At 38.5% G+C, this 23,144-nt stretch overlaps 1 protein-coding gene across 1 annotated transcript in view; it reads right to left on the bottom strand.

Annotated features, from left to right (window-relative positions):
- The window catches only part of gabrb2b (gamma-aminobutyric acid type A receptor subunit beta2b), a 68,040-nt gene that overhangs the window by 35,096 nt on the left and 9,800 nt on the right, over nt 1–23,144 (bottom strand). Inside the window, exon 4 of the mRNA XM_085421061.1 lies at nt 3,916–4,136. Coding sequence (XP_085277187.1) covers nt 3,916–4,136 — 221 coding nt within the window. The remainder of the gene's footprint in view (nt 1–3,915; nt 4,137–23,144) is intronic.

Raw genomic sequence — 23,144 nt, 5'->3', positions numbered from 1 at the left:
TAGGATTTGCAAAAATCTGGTCATCCTACTTACATGATATTGAGTGTCAAAGGTGATGGATTTCTTCCCCCAATTTCAGTCTAATCCTACTCCATCCAAAGTAATATTTGCACTTTGTGTCAAGTTCTTCAGTGGATGGGAAACGTTCAAACCCATATTTCGTGTGATTATGGATTTTTTTTTCCATTTGGATATTGCATCAGTGTGTTGATAGCTGTTCATTTTACATTTAACTTGGATGACCTGACACAAGAATGATTTGTACTATTTGAGTTCTATCTCAGTATAATCTGACCTCCACAATCTGCTACTGCCTCGAGCTTTCTTCTGTTGGGTTTTGTTCACTTTAGACATTCTAGACATGAAGCACTTTGGCTTTGAAGCAACAGAGACTTTTTGGCTGCTGCTCGATCCATCAAAGTTTAAATCTGGTAGGTGTCCATTATATGAAAAGTTTATTGAACTGTGTGCAAGATAAGACAGTATAAATGAGAAATATATCAGTCCAAAACTGTTAAATACAAATGAATTAAAAACAAACAAAGGAAAACATTTCCTCCCAATTATAAAGGAAAGGTTTGTCAATTAAAATATTTTTATTATTCTTACACTACACTTTTAAAAGATTACTAGTGATATATTTTGCAAATATAGCTTGCTCTGCATAATTAATCAAGCAATTGATAGTATATGATGGGCAAACAAAACAATAATAACCTAAGAAGTGTAGCTAAGTGAACCCTATGATCAGGCCATTGAAATTTGCTGATGATACAGTGCTCATAATTATCACTTCATCTGCCAAAACAAGGAGGAGAAGTGGATTATCTGATGGTGCAGCTCTAACAACTTGCAGTTAAACATGCTTGGAGACACTGGGCTGCAATCCGTACTGACCACTCAAGCACACAAATTATTGAATAAATAATTAAAAAACAAAACAAAAACCCTACCAGCAGAAACTCAAAGCATTTTAAAATTATATTGAGTTTATTCTTGGCTCTTTGATCAATTTGCTATTTATTTCTTCAACCATGCTTCAAAAAATTTGAAAAGGAGAATTCTCTCCAGCCTTTGTGCACCTTCAGGGTCAGGGAACATACAGGTAAAGTCATCCTGACCCCGAACATCTCTAGACAACCTTTTTGAGCTATCTCCCTAGCTGAAAAGAACAAATGATTTTGTTGATTTTCTTTCATGATTGGCCACGTGATTGGATTGTTAAAGTGGAGATCCTCTATAATGCAATGTGGCATAACATTTGAAAAAATCTTATAAAATTTAGAGTATTTATAGACAAATTCACAAATAGAACAATACATCTCTAAAGCTTGTGTATGTTGTTTTTTTATCCCATTTTCTTTCATTTTCCCTTTTTTGCATGAGAGCTTTGGATTTCTTCCATGAAAATTGACTGTTGATTATTCTGATTTTAGCACAAGACAATGTATTATTTAGAATTTTCCACATAGTGCTTTCTTCTTCCATTTCTTCATCTCAGAAAAAATGTCTTATTCTTCCTTCTCCATCCTCTTTATCCAACAACAGCAATGAAGAGTATCACAGAAAAATATAATAGCAAGATTCCATTTTAATCCTCTTCTTAACACATCTCTCATCCTTTGTCTTGTGCTCTCTCAATCTCTATTAAATTTCACCGTCCCAGAGCAGATCCAGTTCATCGTCATGGTAGCCATTAAAGTGTTATGATTTTCAATAACATTTTATAGACTTTGGGCATAAGAGGCCTATTTACAAAATGAAATGATGAGACATCAGTGAGGAGTAAGAAACGCATGGTCATCATGTTAACTCAGAGAGGTTGAAACTCAGTGGAATGATCAATCAATTTATATAGTGCAACTAGGATTTCTGCTTCGGGTCTCTGGGAAAGAGCTAGGTTATGTCATATTATCATATCAAATACCTGCATGGAGGAAAACCATTGAGATATTTAAAGTAGTTGCCCTCCTAAAAGTTTGTTTTAAAAAACGTTGCAAAAGTTGTGGTGTTTTTTAGGTAGAGAAGTATCTTGCTGAATGTGTACAGCATCGTTGTCAGCAAAAATTACCAATCATACTTCATAATTTGTCACCTAATGCTCTTTGATTTTCAGTAGGTTAAATAAATTTAATGGCTTAAATATTTAATCATCTCACAGTGTTAGTCAACCCCATCAAAATTACTTTGATCGTGAAAATGTTTAACTATTGTTAGGAAGAAAAAGTAATCTAACATCATTTATGCAAATCTAGTTGACATGTAGTAACATTGGGGTAACGGGAAAAAAAACCCCAATGTGCTCAGAAAGGTGTAGCTGGCAAGGCAACAACAGAAACGGTTTTATTAGCAGTGGTACTGAAGAACAAGATCTAAACTAACTGAAATGACATTTACAGAGTTCAGTGTGCTGTAGCTGACTATCTAATCAGCCTTCAAATGAGCAATGTTAGTACTGAACGTCCCTGGATCTCGAAAGAAACAAAAAAGTAATTTAATTAAGTAATTTAAGGCTTTACACCTACAGCTATTCTAAGTACATCTGCTTTTTATACTTGGTGGTGAGGTAAATTATGCAGAGAGCATGCAAAAGACTTGAATTTAGTGTTACACAAGCCTTTAGTGAGGCTTGGCTTGGTGATGTGCAGACGTCTTTTAAATGAGGACACAAGTAGGTCACTTCCTCAACATTATCATTTTTGCTTAGGGGGAATGTTGCACCTCCCATCAGTAGTTTTCTTCATCTGGCTCTAATGAGCTAATTACTGACTTGGTCCAGTGCAGCAATGGTTGTCTCACTGTTACCTCACCTGCAAGATTTTCTTTTTTCCAGGATGTTTTCAAGATGTTTAAAATAGAAAGTATGCTGACAAGGATTAAGTATGAATTGTTTGACAACATCATCATCATCATCATCATCATCATCGTTTATTTGTATAGCACTTTAAGAACACACCAGGCAGACCAAAGTGCTGAACAACACAGATCAAAACAACAACCAACCAAATTAAAAATACCATAAAATCATTACAAACAATAAAATAAATAAGAAGGTGTCAGTTTCCTACAGAGTTAAAAGCCAGGGAATAAAAATAGGTTTTCAATCTGGACTTAAAGACCTGCACTGATGACGCTTGTCTAATTTGGAGGGGAAGGTTATTCCAGAGCATCGGAGCCGCAATTGAAAAGGCACGGTCTCCTCTGCATTTCAACCGCGACTTAGGGACCGACAGCAGCAGCTGCTCAGCTGAACGGAGCGAGCGAGGAGGAACATGTGACTTCAGCAAGTCAGTTAAGTACACAGGAGCCAGACCATTTAAAGATTTAAAAACCAATAAAAGGACCTTAAAACGAACCCTAAAATCAATGGGAAGCCAATGCAAGGAAGCCAGAACCGGAGTGATGTGATCGAATTTCCTACTACCGGTTAAAAATCGCGCTGCCGCGTTTTGCACTAACTGCAGGCGTGACAAGGTGCCCGACCCGACCCCTATTAAAAGGGAATTACAATAGTCCAGACGTGAGGTGATAAAAGCATGAATAAGAGTTTCCAAATTGGGTTTGGAAAGGAAAGGCTTAACCTTCGACAGGCGTCTGAGGTGATAAAAAGCTGATTTTACCACCCCACTTACATGACCTTCAAAAGTAAGCGCAGAATCAAGTTTAACACCAAGATTAGTGACTGAACTTTTCAGATGAGAGGTCAAATCACCAAAATCAACATCTGGAGAATCAGTAGAACGATGCGGGCCATATAAAATTGCCATATAAAACATGAAGTAAAAGAGAACACAATTCTTGTGCAACATGTTTGTCATTATTTGTTACCAAGGTCATGCAGCATTTGTGCATATAACATTTTAGTTCTTGTTCTTGTGTTGACAAAAATGTTATTTTAAGAGATTAAAATCTCACCTTAGACCATATAATACGGTACCATCTGGGTGCAGTCGGATCATTCTGTTTTTTACTGTGACACCATGGACAAACGATTTCTTGTCGTTGAGGAAATAGGTGTCAGGCACCCAGAGCTGGTCAGCGACCCGGTTATCTAAGGTCAGGTTGAGGGGGATGTCAGAGTAGGACAGCCGCTTGTCTCGCCATGCCTGCTGGAAGTACATTGTCAATGTGTAGTCCTGCAAGTGCACAAAGATGGGCAAAGGAGGACAGAGAAAAGAAAAGAGCAAGAAAATAGAGGGTAAAGATAAAATGGTAGGAAAGGAGTTGGGGAAGCATGGAGGAAAGATGAATAAAACAGAGAGATGGAGAAAAACAACAGAAGAGGTGGTTACTTCCCCCCAAAAAACAAGCATTTTACACAGCTGGTCTGTAAGACTTTTCTTATGCAAACTCCTAGATTAGACCAGACTAGACAGGCTTCAATATTGGATGAAGTTCACTTTAAAGCAAATGAAATAGTAGCACTACAGGCCAAAAAACCCTCAGTACAAAGCAACTGGGAATTCCTTCTGTTCATAGAAACATGAGGTTAAGACAGATAGTGTGAAAGAGTGTGTATGTGTCAGAGAGAGGAAGAGAGCGAGGGAGAAAGATGGCTCGTGTTTGGTGTGTAAGTGTGTGTATGTTTTTGTCAGTATGGCTGTGGAGTATAGCACATGTCAGTGGCATGTCCAGTTGGTTTAATGCGAGTGTTTGTGTATTTCTGACTCATGTGACTCATACATAGAAGAGAGAGAGAAAGACAAAGCAAGAGAGACCGCATATTTGAGAAAACTCTAAATAACCTCCAAGCAACCTCAAAAAATAAGTTTTACCGAGTATTTCCTACATGCTCTATTTCCTTTGACAGTGGCTGTCTTTCTGGGATTAAGAACTGTTTGGGTTTGCTGTGTTGTGCTTGCATAACATATTCACCCATCTACTGTTTGCTCAGCCCAAAAGTGGAACGCTAGATATCTCAGTCAAGTCAAATGAAGAAATGTATAGAAAGCGCACTCTCTCACAGAATGTATTCGAGTTGCAGAAATCACTAACAGGAAAGGATTTTGGCTTTTGCTTAATGTTCTCCTAAGACGTGGAAATCTAGAACCAACAGTAACTGTTAGTAATGAGACAGAGAGCTCACCTGCCTACCACACAACTAAGGGCTCAGCTTATCAAAGGAAAGCTGAGCTCTTCTTTAGTTCAAAATTTGTTAAAACCCTTAATAAATTCTATACATTTTGATCATTGTAGTTCTATGTGTGACCTGAATTAAGCTGAATGGTATTCCTTTTTTTTCTGCCACTGGCTTTTGGATTTGGGCAGTAGTTCTGCTGTGAAGCAATGTTTTGATAAGAGAGTTCCTGTTACAAGCATTCAAGGTTGAGGGTGCATGGAGTGCAATGCAAATTACTTCTGACTGTTTATTTCACTTCTGCAATTAGTGGGGTAATGTGCCAGGAAATGTACCACTGCAAAAACAACTACATTAGCAAACCTTAAAAAAAAAGATGATCAAATAAATCCCTCAAATCTACTATGTGAGCCAGGATGTTGACTGTGATCTTAGCATTTAAATTCAAAGAGCAGCAAGCACTGACTGTGATTTCTGTCACAGCTAATTTAGGCTTGCTATCACCTTGCTCTGTCTGTAAAATGTCATGACAATAATACAACATTACAGTAAATACTGACACCAACATTAAATCACACAGAACATGCAACTTGTAGGATGTTACTGAAAAAAAAAGAGAAATGGTGATATGAGCTGCAGTTATGGAAGCACAATTTGCTCAATTTGTTTATTTCTGAATGCAATTGTTTATCACGAAGTTTGTATACAACACTGCACAGCATTGTCCACAGCTCAGTCTATTGAACTATTTATTTGTATTATTTAATCTTATATTTTTATATAGCTAACATTGCAGCTTCCTTCCACTTATGTTGTATTAAAGCTGACCTTGTGGCCTAGCAGGTGAATAAATGATCAAACTCTCTACACTAGCAAAACTGAACATGAGGATTTGTCAGTAAAAAACTGGTTTTGTCAAAATAAACCCATAAGTCATAGCGGTAGATGTGAAAAACATCTACTGCTGTAATAATACAGTATCATTCTATATTGTACTTTACAGTATAGAGCAGTAGTACAGTACTTTTGTGGTAGAAACTATGCTGTCAGTAACCGGCAATGAATATATGAATAAATGTACAAGGAAATCTGATCTACAGTGCACACATCACCTGAAACTCATAGAGCAGCTTAATAATTTATTTTTTTTAAAAATACAAGAAGTGTGATAAATTGCAAGAAAATTCCCTGTTGGTAAATCTGGGGCACGTTAAAAATAGTCAAGCCAGCAGTCAGATGCTCATGTAGCTTACTGCAGTAAGAAGCCTACCAATCATCCATGAAAAACTAAGTTAAACAAACTTGCTGTCTCAGGGAACTTTTTGTCATGACTGGCACATCCACTTCCTGGCAAAGAGGCTGAACATGCATTTTTGAGTATGCCTGTTGGCTACAGATCTGACATCCAACAGCACCTTGGGAACTAGAGGCTTGGATATCGACTGTATGGAGTCAGGAAAATGGGAGCAGCTTTCAGAGTAAAACCGCTGTCTGACTTAAATCGGTTTTGTCATGTTGTTGTTGTTTGTACCTTATTTGGCTTGGGTGCTGACAACCATGAGTTTGGGAACTGGGTTTTTCAAGACATAAACAGTAGTGGCAATACTAGCATCCAATACTATAATTAGACTTGGAATAGGAACAGAGTGACACTGGTAAATTTAGGGTCACACATAGTTTGGAATTGTGTAAACACCCATTTCATATAATTTCATTATAGTCTTTGTGCCATTTACATGGATTCATCCATATAATACCTTACTGGCAATAAATCAAGAATGTACATTATTTACTTAATTTATGATAAAAATAATAAAATAATAATAATGGGAAACCTTACTTCTGCATCTCCATTTAAAAGTTCATTAGGAGGCTTAATAACATGTTGGAAGACTTTTGGAAACAAGAGATGCTAAAACCCAACGTTAAAGAGACATTAAAATTAAAACAAATGTTTTATTGTGTCTTTTCAGTAAATAACTATAGTCATCTAATTTCTGGGTAGCCTCAGTCTTGCGCCAACAGATCCTTTACTGCACGTGCTGCCTTTGCAACATTTCTGTCCCGGATTGGAGGTTACGTAACAGCTCACACTCTGCTCTTTCTGCCATGCTATGCACCACAGCACGTGTGACTGAAGAGATGCTTGTTGAAATGTTCCCCTCCTATACTATCTCTGATGCCCTTATTAGACACAGCATCACACAAAAGCATTCATGTGATACATGGAACAATAGGAATGCTTTTGTACCTCTTCCTCACAAACACACAGATGTTTTTGTCTGGACACTGAAAATGACATTTCAATTATGTGTTGCACCTTTTTACAAATGTTCCTTGTAGAACTGCAGTTTGTACACAAGGGTCTGTTAATGTGTTGTAAATGTGTATGCTCTTCTTGTGGCATTACAGTCTTGACTAATAAAGGAATACAAGAAAAGAACCGTGATTTTTACCTACAACTCTCTACAAGTTTTCCATTCTTAAAGAATTCTTTGCACTACATAATAACTTTTTCGATCTTATGTTGCACTCACAGTTAGGTCCATATCTATTTGCACAATGACAATATTGTGGCCGACACACAGAGACGACACTGATGATACTTTCATCGTGATTTCTTTCACGCTCAAATTCAGAGCTCCAATGAACAGATGTTTCATCTGCATAGTCTGCATTGTACAGCTGCTGTTATTGTGTATATATTTATTTAGATTTAGATTTCTTCATACATTCTTATATAGTTCTATATTGTGTATTGTGTATTTTGTTGTACAGTTATTTTATTTTCAACTTTAATTTATATATTTTATCTTATTCTTCCCAGTTAAATTTACCCTTCATTCTAATTTGTGTTGTACAGTTATTTCATTTTTAACCTTAATTTATATTTTATTCCTTCCTAGTTAAATTTACCCTTTTTAATTTTTCATATTTATTTCCTATCTTATTCATAGCCTTTCCTTTTTTGTTTTCTTTAGGTCACGAGCAGTTGTCCAAGCATTTCACTACATATCGTACTGTGTATGACTGTGTACGTGACAAATAAAATTTGAATTTGAATTTGAATTTAGTCTGATCATTTAGGTATAGGACTCTGAACTGTTGGGATTATGTGTAAATTTGATTATAATTTGTAAACAGTTAATTCAATGCTTTTGATTTAAAGGTTAAAATTGTATCTTTTTGATTCAATATCCACTCCAATGGTGCACAGAGGCAACATCACAAAAAACAAAACAAAACTGTGCCACTGCCCAAAAACTTCATTTAAAGCCACAATTCCCACAAGGCAAAGTCCACTTTCTGAATTTGAAATACTCTTTAGAAATAGTGTAAAAAAATAAATAAATAAAGGACAGCCTTGGTGGAAAAAGAAGGGTGTTAAATGGCCTGCGGTTTGGTTATTAAACTGAGTGAATGTTTCAGTTGTCATCCCTGAGAGCCTATTATTGCACACCGATCTGCTTGAGGAGGCTGTGGTTTGCTGAGCAGGACAGGCCCTGTGGAGGTGCCACTGTGGCTAGTTTACAGTGAACATAAAGCTCCCCTCAAAAACAGTTATAGTGCATCTCTCTTGTGGAGGAAAGAGGTTGTAAATCACCAGAATAACTGCAGCGGGTGTGTGCATGTAAGTGCAAGGGAGGCTGTCATAACAACAGTCATAATGAGCATCGGTATATAAACTATGCTGGAGAGAGATAGAGAGATGGAGAGAAATGAAAAAGGAGACAGAGTGAAGCAGGAAGAATGATATTGAATTTACGTGTGCAGAATATGCTGTGCTCCCACACTGTCAAAGAGGGGACAATGCGAAGTGATCATTAAATTTTCACACACAACCCTATGACATGATCCATTATATCTAATAACCAATATCCAATTCAGCAGGATGCTTTACACTCTGCAATAATTGTTTCTTTTTGGAAGGTTAAATATATTATTAGAGTTTTTTGGAACAACTAAAAAAAGAAATTCTATAATCTATAAGACAGTTGGTCAAACTGCTTTTGATTGCTTCTCTATAACATGTTGTTAGTAAGTAAGTCTGTTAAAATACTGTAGAAATTTTATTTTACAGAAATTACAACTCCATATATAGACACTGGAAATATATAGTACTCTTCTGAAAAAGCAGTAAAGTCAATCATGTCATGGGTGCACTCCACTCTATATCCTGCTGTAAGATTGTTTCTATATGCTTATTCTGCTCAGCTTGCCATCAGCATTCATCGCTATAGAGGTACTGTCATTATAAGTCTTAAGTTGCAGCTATCTCAGTGAAATGCAAATGGGAAAGGCGACAATTATTTCCCAGAGCATATTCAAGTAAGTCCTTTAGACTGCTTATAATCTTGAGCTATCTTACTCCTAGCTATGGATGATGACCCTCAATTAGTCGTAATGACCAGGATTTCTTCTAAAATAAAACAAATCTGTGTTTAATCCAAGCACGTATCTTATCTAAAAACAGTACACGGGAGAGTTATGAGTCATAAACAACACAGAAGAACACATGGAAAGCCCCTCCATCCACTTAGGAAAGTGATTCAATTCCAGACAGTTTAGGTCAGGCCATTATGTTGAAAGAGTGACAAAAAAGATACTCACAGTCACGCACTAAATTAAGTGATAATCAGTAGCTCTATATAGTATAAACTACCTAATGCCCATGTGTGTATATGTATCTTAAGTGAGCAGGTAATCTGCAAAAAACTTCAACATATTCTGAAAGGCCATGCAGATGGTTTGTTCCCGAAATGCTCAAACTATTATTTCTGTCATAAATTGTCCTTGAATATCTTTTCTCCAGTACACTAGAAAAAAATAAAACTAAAGCTCCTTCTACATCTTTTTCAAATACATTGTTGAAGACCAGTTTTGTGAACTCACGAAGAAGAAAAACTACTGAAAACCCCAAAATAAAGGTGCTCCAGCTACCCAGTCTGACCTCGTCAACCCCACTCATCCTTCAAGCCGCCCTGTCTACTAACCCTCTCATCCTCATCGCTGCACGGCATTAAAGCTTTTTCTTCAGGTCTTTCTGTCTTATTCTTTTTTGTCTTGTGTTGTAAGCCCTTGTATAAACTCTGCTTTGTGTATCTGACAATTATTTTTTCTTCTTGTTTTTGGAAAAATAAGTAAAACAACAAAAAACAAAAACAACAAAAAACAAACAAACTATATAGTAGCATACTTTTTTTTATCAGCGTCTTACCAAGACGACACAAAAATATATACAAGCATCCATTTGTGATCTACATATTTGTTTTTGAGTACAGGTTTTACATTGAATGCTCTTCCTGATACAATTATCTCAATTTTTTCTAGTGAATGATAAAATATTTTCTTCATATTTAGGGGAGACAAAAAAGATGGTATGTTTTTGCATTCAACTTCAACCAATTATCCAGTATCAAGTCTGGGTCACAGGGGCCTCAGTCTAAGCAGAGGCACCCAGACATCCTTCTCCATAGGTAACTTTTCCAGTATATTGCCTTTAGCATGTCCTAGGACTCCCTCGGAGCTTCCAGCAGGACATGACCAAAACACCTGACTTAGGTGGCTCCAAAGAGACATCCTAGTTAGATGTCAAATTAACTCACTACACCTTTCTCCCTTTCCCCTTGCTTCTAAACAAAACAGTAACATTAGAACGCCACATTAGAACTTGGGGCAGCAAGTTCTCTCCAACCTGGAGTGTCCATCTTTTTCCAGTCTGAAGCCACGACCCTCTCATAGTTTCAGACTTGGAGGTGCTATTTCTCATCCCAAGCACTTCCCGCTCAACTACAAACCACTCCAGTGTAAGCTGGAGTTCGTGGCTTGGTAAAGTCAAAAGCACAACATCAGCAAAAGGCAGAGACAACATCCTGAAATCACCAAACCTGATAACCTCAACCTCTTAGCTGTGACCTGGCTGAGTGGCTGACTCTAAGTCTGAGTTATTGCTACCAATGTAAAACAAGCTCACGCTATGGTAGCACACGGACTGGACTCAGTAGCTTGCAACAACTGGACTGATATCTGACACTCTGAACAACTCTAAGGACACCCTGAAGGATGTGATTGGATACCTCGACTAAGTCCACAAAACATATTTATTGGGCAAACTCCCACTGGTCCAGTATTTTGCAACCAGGATGCAAACCAAATTGTTGCTATTGAATATGGGGTTTGACAAATGGAGGTAGCTTCTTCAGTACCCTGGAACAGACCTTCCCAGGGAGGCTTAAGAGTATTGGAATACACCCTCCAGCCAATCTTGAGGTACCAGTCCATGTAATGTTGCAGAGGTGTGTGTCAGCTAACCTAGGTCAGGCCCACAATATCCGGGGCATTAAGAAACTCAATGTGAACTTCATTTGACCCAACTTCTTAGTGGCAGGGTTGTTTAATTATCTACTCCAGTGATTGGCACATTATTTGCCTAGTCCGCAGACTTCTCCCAATATGGGAATTGGATTGAGGAAATGCAGCAGCATCCCATTATCACTGTATACTGTGTGAGCAGAGCAGCGCTTTCCCCTTCTCAGCAGGCTTATTCACTCCTTCACACACATTCATACAAGCATATTTTTTTTAGTGTCTACATGCTTTCTATCTAAACTTCACAAACACATTCACACTCTGATGAATGCATTGGGAGCAACTCAGAATTCAGTATCTTGCCCAAAAATACTTTGGCAGACTGGAGCAGCCAGTGATCAAACCACTAACCTTCAAACTACAACCTACTCCACCTTCTGAGACACAAACACCCCAACAGTTTGGAAAAATCAGTTTAAGACCAACATGGCTGCCAAAGCTGCATTCCACTTGGCCTACCACCCTTGAAAAGGTCTTTTTAGCTTGATGGCCCTCTGTTCACCTTCAGTTTATGGGTTGCCACCACAAGTATAGGCCCCAACTGTGTTAAAGCCACAGCTCCATACAGACATTTTAGCAATGCAGGTGTGGAACATGGTACACTGCCACCTTATTGAATGGTACACTAGGACGGTACACCACCTGATCCAGGTTACTACCAAGTTGTGTTCAGCTGATTGCTCAGCTCACACTCTATTTAGTGTTTATAGTATATATACAATTTTAAAGCTTAAGGAGTATATATAGCTATATATTCTAAGGCATAATGTAACTTAGATATGGTAAAGAAATTAACAAAAACTGTGAACCAAATACACAAAGCAGAAAAATAAATAGCAGAAGTCATGGAAAGTGATTTGTTTTGATTGTAAGTGAACAAGGCTGGACTAGAGTGGGAATACAAAGTCTACATCAAAAGAGAAAAGGTGAGGGCCAGAATAAGGATTACTAAATACTATAGATCTCCTTCTTCTAACTAACCTTGAAGAAAGTTTTCCTATTGAGAGATGTGGAACAGTGTGGTTAGTTTGCAGAAAGGAATTGTGTGTGTGTGTGTGTGTGTGTGTGTGTGTGTGTGTGTGTGTGTGTGTGTGTGTGTGTGTGTGTGTGTGTGTGTGTGTGTGTGTGTGTGTGGGGTGGAGTGGAGAGGTATGGGGGCAAATGAAAGGCACTGGAAAGCTCAGTGGAACGGTAATGCAAATTGCTTTTATTCTCACTGCTCTTCATTCCCAGTCAGCACCAGCTATCAGCTATGACCTCCCTCTGAAACATTGTCTCCCCTCCATTTTTATTTCCTCATCTCCTCCAACTATTTATTTTTTTCTTATTTCATGCTATTTTTTCCCATTTGAGCTCAGATTTTCCCCACTCCTTTGATGAATATCCTTCCATCTATTTCCCCTGGAGCTTTTCCTCTCTCCCTAGATTCTTCTCTCCATCTTTCTTAATCTCAGAGGACTTCTTGTTGCATTTACTGCATGTGGTTTGGGAAATAAATAGGTGGGAATTCATCAATGGGGAATTTTAATAGCTGGTATCATGATCACTAAGCAGATGGAAGCCATCTTGAGAACATGAAATTTCCCCTTGTGGGACTAATAAAAGTATCTTATCTTATCTTATCTTATGACAGGTGGTGTATCAGCCTCTAAGGTGCTATATGAGTTCTGTAGCTGTTCAATTCCATTAAGGATTCTGATTTAAATATCTCCTCTCCAGTTTATTACCCCAAACTGTATATCCTGCATTCAGGTAAAATCAACCAAATTTTGACTGAAAAAAACACAAAACAATGATTTTCATATTTAACACATTCACCTAATTTTGTTTAAATTTATTTCTGAAGTGCAGTAACCTTGAATACTGGGGTTGAATACTAAAGCATCCTGACTGTAAGGCCTCTATCACTCTTTCTGCTTCATTTTCTTTGTTCTTCCTCTATTTTGCAATATCTTTAGTGAGGACGAGAAGTGATCACTTCGCCACTCACCCATATGCCCATACTTTAGTACACCAGTACTTCAGTTCCTCCAAAAAAGCCCTCCAACAACAAGTGGCTTTCAATTTCCTGTCTCCCATGGCCCTCACCCCATCATCGACAGGGTACGGGAAACCTGGAATAGGGCACAGCATTTCTAAAGAAGTCTAATAATAAACATCCATCCCTCCAGAGCAGAGTGACATATATTTCTCAGTCTGGGGTTATGATTCAGAGCTGTATCTAGAACAGCTTGCACACTGCATGGAGTAAATAGGCAACAGGAAACCACACAAGGGCTGCTGCGGGGGTTTTGTTTGGCCTGTTTGCTCCAGAATTAATAACACTAGTATTTGTTTATAGGTGGTCAAGCTGAGAGAAAATACATATAATGTAAAAATATATCAAACAGATGCAAAAAAAATAAATGAGTTTTTTTAAATCATATTTTTCAGTGATTAAACCTCATAATCACAAGTGTAAGCAAATTTAAGGGATTCTTGTAAAATTTTCCCAAATTATTAGGACCAGTATTATTAGTGTTCTCTTGATTAATACATGAGATTGGAGTGATAAGAGTAGCAAATGTGAGTTTATTAGAAAGAGTATGATCAATTTTGTTTGTTGCTCAGGTCTTGAGATTTAATTTCCATGAGGATATTTATCTGACCAAAACTGTTTATACTCTTTTTATATATAAAATACATCATCTGGTCAAAATCCAGACGATGTATTTTAATAACTGCCAGATTCTTGTTTGTTTACTTTGCTTAATCTTTCTTTCCATCATGTAGCTCCTGTCTCTCTATTTTGTCTCTTTCTGTGTGTCACCCATTTTCCCCCTCTATACTTTTCATCATTTACTTTGGCCTGGACATAGCTTTCAAAAGCGATCGCTGAAGGTGAATTGAATTTAGAGGAACCTTTATTTCCCAGAGTTCTCCCAAAGCAGAGGTTAAAATCTTTGCCAGTTGGCAGCTGTGTAGCGTAACTGACTACATACAATTTATTAGAGACGATTGGAGCATCTGCAGGCCCTTTTGCATCCCCGGAGAGTAGTAGAGTGGAGTGGCAATTCAGAGAGGGGGTCAGTGGGGGGTGATGGGGAAGAGAAGAGAGGACAGAGTAGGACGCAGATTATTAGGGTGCTTTTGAATTTCACTTAAAGACAGGGTGTAGCTGATGGAGCTTTCAATCTCATTCACATCAGATGGCTAGCTAGCCAAAGAGATGAAGGGGGAAAAAAAATTAGTCTGTCTCAGTGCATGTTATTTGTTCCACTTACCGCTCCTGCTTTCAAAGATTGCATGTGTGGGTTTTGGGTGGGGGTATGTGTGTGTGGGCAGGTATATGTGTGTGACCTGCATGTCTCATGACGCTAAATGTGTGGTGCACACTGCATGCATATACTCATTTGAAAACTTGTCAAATATCTACCTTTCTGATGCTCCTGAGGCTCTCTACAACTATCCTTTTACTACAGCACATATACAATGCACATAGAAATACGCTGATCTACTGGACTCCAGCATCTCATGCATTATGGACGTTTGGGGAACTGAGGAAGAACCTGTTTGTTATTCAAGTTGTGTAACAAGAAGTACACAGCACACATACACATTGTCAACAGTGAGCTAATGCAGTATCTCCAGATCGAAGGAAAATATACAACCACAGTGAGCATAAAAAAATTGGCTATAAAGATATGCATGACCCACAAATACAGTTTATTCCAGTTTACCTATGTAGCTAGGAGCAAATGTCTCTTTCTTTTTCATGCACATAGTTTTGTGACTTCAGATTTGATGGTCTGAATACAGTATCTCCTTGAGCTAGGATACCCTTGAAGAAGCAATATTTCCTCACAGCTGGATTGACCTACAATACACACAGGGGTGCTTTAGGGGTGTCAGTGCCAAAATGTATGTATGTGTATGTGGGGCAATGCCATACAAGGATAACACTAGAAATGTGTTATTGTGGACCATAATTCTATCTGTCTTGACAACACTACAAAAACATATAAAATATCAGTGATGGGAAGGGCATAAAGTGGAATGATAACTGCAAAGCCATTTTAAGTACGAACAAATGATGATTTGAAACAGATGACCTACATACTTGAACTTGCATTGCTTTCACTGAAACTAAATGTAATAGGCTGCAAATGTATCACTTTTTAGGAAGGTGCAAGTCCATATATGATAGTGCGGGAGAGATCCTAAGCAAATAGATCAGTTTGAATTGTTTTGAGAACTATATTTGCCATCATGAATGTATACCATTAATAATCTCAGATGAGCATCAAGAAGCCTTAATGCTCAAAGTGCTCTACAAACAAAAATACAATTCAACATTTTTTCATATTTCACCTTCCATTTAAAAATATTTAAGTATCTGCTTCAAAAAGTACACAGAAGACAGTAACAGGTAAGTTTCTTAGATTTGTGTGCATTTACTAACACACCAATTAGGCATTCAAAAAACATTGAACTTTGATATTTAATTAATAATAAAATCTCCTTTGGCCACAGTTACTTAAACATTAACTTTTAATCGGAAACTTTAGTCATGCATACTATTCAAGATGACTATAGGGCAATCCGTTTTCACACAGCTGTGTTAGTGAAGCCATATTCTTTGAATGTCCAATGTGAATAAGTCCCTTGAGATCATGTCTGTTTGGTTAAGGTTTGAGGTCTTACATGGCAACTCCAAAAGGCTGAATATCTTTGTGTGGTTTGATCTGTCTAATGTGGAACCAACCTGGGGGATTCTGTAGTCTAACTGGGAGACTTCAACGCTCATGTGGGCAATGTGTGCAAACCACAGTCTGTCCATAACAAACACCATGTTCAAAAATAAGGGTATCCATCAGTGCATGTACACCAGGATACCCTAGGTCGCAGGTTGATGATCGATTTTGTAATCGCATCATAAGAGCTACCATTAATTCCGCACACACGTGAAGAAAGGTGCTGAGCTGTCAACTGATCACCACCTGGCCATGAGTTAGATCAGGTTGCAGGGGAGGATGCTGGACAGACCTGGGGTCACTAAACGTATAGCGAGGGTAAACTGGGAACACCTGACAGAAGCCCCCATCCATGAGTTCTACAAGTCCAACCTCTGGCAGATGTTCAACAGTGTTCCAAGAGCAAGTGGGGACATTGAGTCCTAATGAACCATGTTTAGCACTTCCAATGCTGAAGCTGCTGAACTGACCTGTGGCCGCAAGGTGGTTGGTGCATGCTATGGTTGTAACCCCCAAACCAGATGGTGCACACTGGAGATGAACAGAGCCATCAGGCTGATGAAGGAGACTTATCCATCTTGGTTAGCCTTTGGAATTCGGAGGCAGCCGATAGATACCAACAGGCCAAGCAGAACGTGGCTTTGGTGGTGGCTGAAGAAAAATCTCAGCTGTGGGAGGAGTTTGGAGAGGCCACGGAAAAAGACTGCCTGAAAGAGATTCTGGCAAACTGTCAGGCGACTAAGGAGGTTCTCTTTTTCCACTGTGTATGGTGGAAGAGTGTGGGTGAAGTGCTGCTGATTTCAACTGAGGATATTTTTGGACAGTGGAAGGAATAATTCAAGGACTTAATTAATCCCATCGACAAGTTTTCCATAGAGGAAGCAGAATTTGGGGACAAGGGGGATGACTCGTCCATCACCGGGGGCAAGGTCACTGAGCCAGTTAAACAACTCCTTAGTTGCTTGAAAACTCTAGATGTTGTAGGGCTGTCTTGGTTGACACACCTCCACGATGTTTAGTGGAGATCAGGTGCAGTACCTCTAGATTGGCAGATTAGGGTAGTGCTTCCCATTTTTGAAGAAGGGGACCGAAGGATATGCTCCAACTAGAGGTGGATCACACTCCTCAGCCTCTATGCCAGGGTGCTGGAAAAGAACTGGTCATGTCCATGGTCATGGAACACTGGAACACCTCCTTACCCCCTCAATGATACTTTAGAGTACATGACATTTTGCCCAAGTGGTCTACATGTGTTTTGTGGACTTGGAGAAGGCATTCGACTGTTTCACTTGTGTGTTCTGTGAGAGGTGCTTTGGGAGCATGTGGTATCTGTCCCACTGCTAGGAGCCATTCGATCCTTATATAACTGTTCGAAGAGAATTATTTTGTTTATCTACAATTGTAACTTCGACAGTGATCTCACAAATTCCCAAAGGTCTGATGAACATTTTAAGCCATTGCAATGTGCAGAAAAAAAACCTTATTTCATATATGGGAGTGACAAAAAGTACAGTACTTTCTTCTGGCTATCAAGTTGTACCACCATTTATCAATCAAGAAACTGTTAGTATTGCAATATAAAATGTATTTGTTTTGTCCGTTCTCTCTAAGCTTTTCTTTTCCCCCCTCTTTCTCATGATCTCCCAAATGGTCATGGCAGAATGCTGCCCCTCCCTGATAGCGGTTCTTCCAGAGGTTTCTTCTTTTCCTTCTCATTGTCACCAAGTGCTTGCTCATAGGTGTTTGCTCAACTGATTGTTGGGGGTTTTCCTTATAATAGTTTCTTTGCCATGTAATATAAATTACATGTTGTTGTTAATGGAATTGAACTTAGGAAATGTACTTATTATATTATACATACATAAACACAAATCACAGTTAGAGAGAGAAGTACGAGAGAGAGAATCTGCAACAGCAAAAGGAAAAGCCCTTCAAAAGACTCATTTCATACTTTATCACAGCTGTCTATACAAGGTTGAATAAGATAGAAATTGTTTCATGATTCATATTCAACACGGGTGCTGGACATAAAACTCCCTTTAATGGCACAACAGGCAACCACAGAACTTGTTCTATCTTGTTGGAAACAAATACGAGAGGGAAAATCATACCTAGCCCATACCTAAGACTATGATCAATAAGCTTGTATTGTCTGTGTTTTGGGTTTTTTTGGACCGAAAACTAGCCATCTAAATTTAAACTAAACTTGTAACTTGCATAAAAGTAACAATGCTAAAATGCTTTCCCATAAGACAGAAGTGAGAGCAAACATATCCTTTAGGCCAAGTGCTACTGCTGCATTACACCGCTCAGCGCTATCCCATTATCAACTCGGTGCCACGTTCAACTGCTGTGAAAACCAATCCACACCCCCTGGTTCTCCTGCCAAGCCATTATCAACTTCTCGTATTTTGACAAGCTGCGATAAAGTAGGATATAGTCCTGTGCTCCATTGACAGCTAGTATCATGAGTTTTCACACACTGTAAAATCTATGTTATTGCCAGACATGAAGCAAATCATGTGACCAACAGTCAAATTTATAGCAAAGATAAACAGTCACAAACACGTTAATAAATCTGTTTAATCAGAGAAGGAAGAAAATATATACACACAAGAATATACACAAGGAAAAAAAATATTGTAACTTTGTAATTGCTGGCCTCATGTAAGGTTTATTAAAAGATTAGCGTCAAGAATCTTCCAAATAACTTTCTCATTTGGTTTGTTATACATTATAGTTATTGCAACTGACAACATTCTCAGTTGGTTGGTAAAATGAAATAATTTTAATGAAATAGTGATTTGATTTTGACTCCTAATGTAGCACCCCGGTAAGTATTACTGTTGTATTTAACAGGTATCACTGATTGGATCATTATTCTCTTATAATAGGAGAAAAAAACCCAGCATTGTTAAGAATTTTTGCGGCAGCTGTACTACAAAGCAAGTTTAGCATACCCAGGATAACTTTGTCTTATCTGGGCTCAGTTATCTTAATACTAGCAATTCAGCAATGTGTTCACACTATGGTGGTTATCAAATGTAGACTCAGCTTGCCTATAAATTTGGATTAAAAGTCAGCAAATGCAAATAGTTATCCTGTTTTAGGATTAAACCACTGTATCTCTTAGTGGCCACGCTTTTGTACACACTGTATTTTAATGTATGTGAATAACATCTACACTAACAATAAACTGAGAGTAAGAAAAAAAAAGACTTGTGTCATTTTCCTTGTCTTTATGTGATTCAACTCAAATGTTTTAACTGCTGTGGTAAGGGTAGCCTGTGAAATCATTGTTTACCTCAAATGTCAGGTGTGAAGTCCATGTCTATGTGTTATAATTTACACTTTTCAATTGTGTTTTGGTCAAGGTGTTTACAATGTCCATCTTACAAATCATTATATATTGCTAATCAGAAAGAAAAACAAGAACAACACCTTTAACACTTAAAAAAACTTTAGTCCCTATTACTGTCCTATCACTGGGAGATAAGGGGTCTTCCATGTATGGTTATGTTATTTTCCTGAGCACTGATTGGTCAGTAGAGGGTGACTGCTAATCCTTTATCTCAAACATTACCTGCTGTAGTGCAGGTGCTTAACTGGCTTTAATTCATCAGTCATTATAGAATTATGAAAAACAAAAACAAACAAACAATTGTATATTACATATTATTAGTGTCTTATTTGCTTAGTTCTGATGACTATAAATGTCATCTGACTTTTATAACCTGTAACCTTCATGTCACTCTAAAATTTTGCCCTACTGACATGTTTAACTTTGTTCAAAAGGTTGTACTAAATGTGAGTGGCTACGCTGTGTCGTATTGTTCCCTGGATAATTACGGCATCTTTCTGTGTCATGACCGTTCTTGTTTCATAATAGACGTTTTAGAAAAAAAACATATTTTTACCCTTCCCTCTTGTCCAATTTTTGGGATGCATTTAAAGAGAACAAACACATACAAATAAAGAGAAGCAAATCTCTGTAAATGTGTCTGGCACCCTTTGCATCTGGAAACACTGTACAGAGCTATTTTGTTGTTTGACAACAGGCACTAAAGCAAAGACTTGCATCTGCACTCTCACACACATCATTTTGACCTCTGGTAGGTCACTGCGGTGGGATGAGCCAAAATGAAGCAATCTCCCTGCACTCACACTTCATGGGATATCATACTGAGTGTGTCAGTCAGAACATGTTACTTGATTAACAACCTAAAAATAGATCCCACGCAGTGATGAGTGTTATCCCTGGTACACAACACTCAACAGCAATGCTTACACACTAACACTCATATTTTGAACACACAGTCGATCGTGATTCAACTCGTGCCCTTCCTATTAAGAAAAAGAGCAGGCAAAATGGAAAGTGCACCCAAATGTGGCTGTGACTATGAGTATTATATGCATCTGTCTTTGCTTTTCTGTAACACAACTTCAGTGACACAACATACTGTGCAGCTCTCAGCTTTGAAGATAAATGTGTGCACAGTAAACTGTGAGTGTCAGAGACATATCATACCATCTTTAATGCATAAATAGTCACCTGGCATCCAGCCATGACAGCATATGGCTAAAAAAATGTTTCAATCAAAGGAAAATAGCTGCCACTAAACATTTATCACTGATTAACACTGGGAATTAAGTAATTATATAGGCTCAGCGTCTTTGGCAAAAATAACACTAGCTTTGAGGAATCTGAGATTAGACCTGTTTGTGTCCTAGTCCAGTCCATTCCACACTGTGCTGACTGTCTTAGTTTCAGCAACTAACAGGATTTTAAGAATATTCATCAGTATGTGGGGTTGAATAAAAAGGTTCTAAAGCTCAGCACATAGTTCATGCTACATTTTCTCCTTGGAAGTCTAGGACTAAACTTGCAAATCCTCATTTGTGATTTAAACATGGACTTCAAACTTGTGCAAAGAGCTCTGAATGTGACCCAATCTTCATGTGCAGGATGATGCCTGGCGTGGAGAGTTTTCTGCTGCACACAAAAAATCAAACAGCAGTCTCCAAAAAAAGAGTCCACAATGTCCAAACCTGAAGGCAGGAGAATCACCAGAACCATGCTCATCAACTGACTTTGTATGCAACCACACAAGCCATCTTGGGTTTATTTCCTGAAAGCGGATGGTTGATTGTACTGTCACTCCTAATTTGTCTCTCCAAAGGTGAGTCCATAAAAAGTTCAAAAGAAATATGTTGTGATATTTTTTGCTCGTTTTTGTTTTAACGAATAAACTAACAAAAAAAAACAACAACCATTGAGCAGGTGTGCGCAAACACTACAGTAATACACACAAACAAATAGAGTAGTGGGACCACTGAACTGAGAGATGCCTGCAAAAATGGTAGGCTAGCCGATTAACCCACTTTGATTTGTAACTCTGTCTAATCCCCCCTGCAGCAGGGCCTCAGCCTTGTGTCATTATCAAATAGGCAAAGAAAAAATGAAAATGAGAGATACACTTTGGAGGGAGAGAGAGAAAGAGAGAGACAGACGGGAAAATATAACAGAGCAACATAATATAAGGGTAGAAATTATTACCTTGCAATACTCAATAGAACAGTGGCAATATGCTGTTAAATCGCCCTGCTCTGCCCACCGACACGAAAACAAGATGATTTTAGACCTACTGCTACAGGGAATGTGCTGTTGTCTGAACATCCAGCCCATCATTCTCTGTCACAGGCAGCAGTGAATCAGATGCTTAACTAGTGAGCTTGTTTAACCAGAGGGAATTGATTACATGCCTTCCTTCCCTTGACATTTAGAGCTATGGTACTAATTGTACAATATGCAATGTCTGTAATATTAATAGCAATCTAAGAAGTACATTTCTGGTGCATGTGTGGATACAGTGATGGGTGTATGAAACTCAGCTGATATTTCAAAGATAACCAGATTTGAGTTATATCAAGATGTGAAAATGCAGTGGCCAAACACTTAAAGGATTCCTCCATGTACAATTTAGTGTACCCATGGGACACCCAGCTTTTAATATTTTGAAAAGTTTTAGTGAATTTGTTTTTTTGCATTTGCGAAAGTGTTGAACTCCATATGTTCCTTTCTTTGTTCTGCCTATCCAGTTTCCTTAACAGGAAAGAGTGCAGAGAGGCAAAGTGCAGTAAGACAATGGTATTCTGGCAGTAAATATATCCATCTTTGCTGTTTAGCTTGCATTCAACCCAGCACAGAAACTTTTTAACAGCTTAAGGTTCAACACTTTTAACCTTATGATGGAACAGGATGAAAAGTGAGAGGCTAAGTATAGCAAGGCTGTGAACTGTGCCTAAACTTTGAACCTAATTAAATACCATCCATCCATACGTACATGTTCTTCCACCTATCTGGGGCTGGGTCACAGGGCAGGAGCCTAAGCGGATAACCACCACCTCCAGTTTGTCCGTGGGAACAAGAAGGTGTACTCAGGCCAGCCCAGCGTGTCCTGGGTCTGCCCCATGGCCTCCTGCCGGTGGGACATGCCCGGAACACCTCACCGAGTAGGCGCCCATGAGGCATTCTCATCAGATGCCCGAATCACCTCAACTGGCTCCTTTCGATTTGTAGGAGTAGTACTATGAACCCCTCCCGGATGGGCAAACTCTTCACCCTATCTCTAAGGGAAAAGCTAGGTTTCCTTCGGCGAAAGCTCTTTTCTGCTGCTTGTATCTGTTTACTTTTTCCTTTCAGTCGCTACACAAAGCTTGTGACCATTGGTGAGGGTAGGGACATAGATTGACCGTTAAATCGAGGGCTTGGCTTTTACATTTAGCTCTCTCTTTAGAATGACGAACTGATGGACATACCGGCATTTTTGCAGTCACTGCAACAATCTGTCGGTTGATCTACTGCTCTTTTCACTCGTGAGCAAGACCCCGAGATACTTAAACTCCTTCTTTCAGTAACTCATCCTTGGCCTGGAGTGGGCACTCCACCTATTTCCAGCTGAGGA

Source organism: Rhamphochromis longiceps, linkage group LG10 (assembly GCF_057381845.1).
Source record: "Rhamphochromis longiceps isolate RC_006_pf linkage group LG10, R_longiceps_female_GT1.1, whole genome shotgun sequence".
Lineage (NCBI taxonomy): Eukaryota > Metazoa > Chordata > Actinopteri > Cichliformes > Cichlidae > Rhamphochromis > Rhamphochromis longiceps.
Note: the sequence above shows the minus strand (reverse complement) of the source record. Positions and strands in the feature narration are given on the sequence as shown.